The sequence below is a fragment of the Grammomys surdaster genome, unplaced genomic scaffold, assembly GCF_004785775.1.
Source record: "Grammomys surdaster isolate TR1022 unplaced genomic scaffold, NIH_TR_1.0 126286, whole genome shotgun sequence".
Lineage (NCBI taxonomy): Eukaryota > Metazoa > Chordata > Mammalia > Rodentia > Muridae > Grammomys > Grammomys surdaster.
In genome coordinates, this window is record NW_021621086.1 from 1 (window position 1) to 802 (window position 802).

The window sequence follows — 802 nt, forward strand, 5'->3', positions numbered from 1 at the left end:
CAGGGTGGAGTGTGCTGAGATGGACTGTGAGGAAGGCTGGGCCTTGCTGAAGTGTGGAGGAAAAAATTATAATCGAGCCCTGGCCTGCTTTGCAAAGGCTCTGGAAGAAGAGCCTGACAACCCTGAGTTCAACACTGGCTATGCAGTCGTAGCCTCTAACCTGGATTACTGTGTTGGAACTTCTCTAGAACCTCTACAGAAGGCTGTCAGGTTAAGTCCAGAAAATCCACACATTAAAGTTCTCCTTGCCCTAAAGCTCCAGGATTTAGGAAGAACAGATGAAGCAGAAAACCACATTGAGGAAGCTCTGCCCAGAATACCCTCCCAGAACAATATCTTTGGATATGTAGCCAAATTTTACCGAAGGAAAGGTTGTGTGGAAGAAGCTCTCAACTTTCTTGAAAGAGCCTTGCAGACAAAACCTTCTTCCGCCTACTTGCATTTCCATATTGGTCTTTGCCATAAGACACGACTGATTCAAATAAAGAAAGCTGCAAACATGAAACCTAGAGGGAAAGATAGAGAAAATGCCAACGAATCCATCCGTTTGGCTATATATTATTTTAAAAAGACTTTAGAACTGAAACCAACATACGATATGGCATATATTGAATTGGCTGAAATGTACTCAGAGATTGGTCAACTTGAAGAGGCTGAGGAAAATTTTCAGAAAGTGTTGAGCATGAGTAACTTGGAAGATCATATGCAGCAAGAGATCCATTTGCGCTATGGTCTCTTCCAACAATTCCATATCAAATCAGAAGACACAGCCATCACCCATTACTTAAAAGGACTGAAAATA

The 802-nt window shown here is 42.1% G+C and overlaps 1 protein-coding gene across 1 annotated transcript; it reads left to right on the top strand.

The window, feature by feature from the left end:
* Positions 1-4: 4 nt before the first annotated feature.
* Positions 5-799, top strand: LOC114614018 (interferon-induced protein with tetratricopeptide repeats 1-like; the record flags this gene model as incomplete). Its single annotated transcript, XM_028759469.1, has 1 exon — positions 5-799. A coding segment is annotated over one exon (795 nt), but the record flags the coding sequence as incomplete, so codon positions are not given.
* Positions 800-802: the final 3 nt, after the last annotated feature.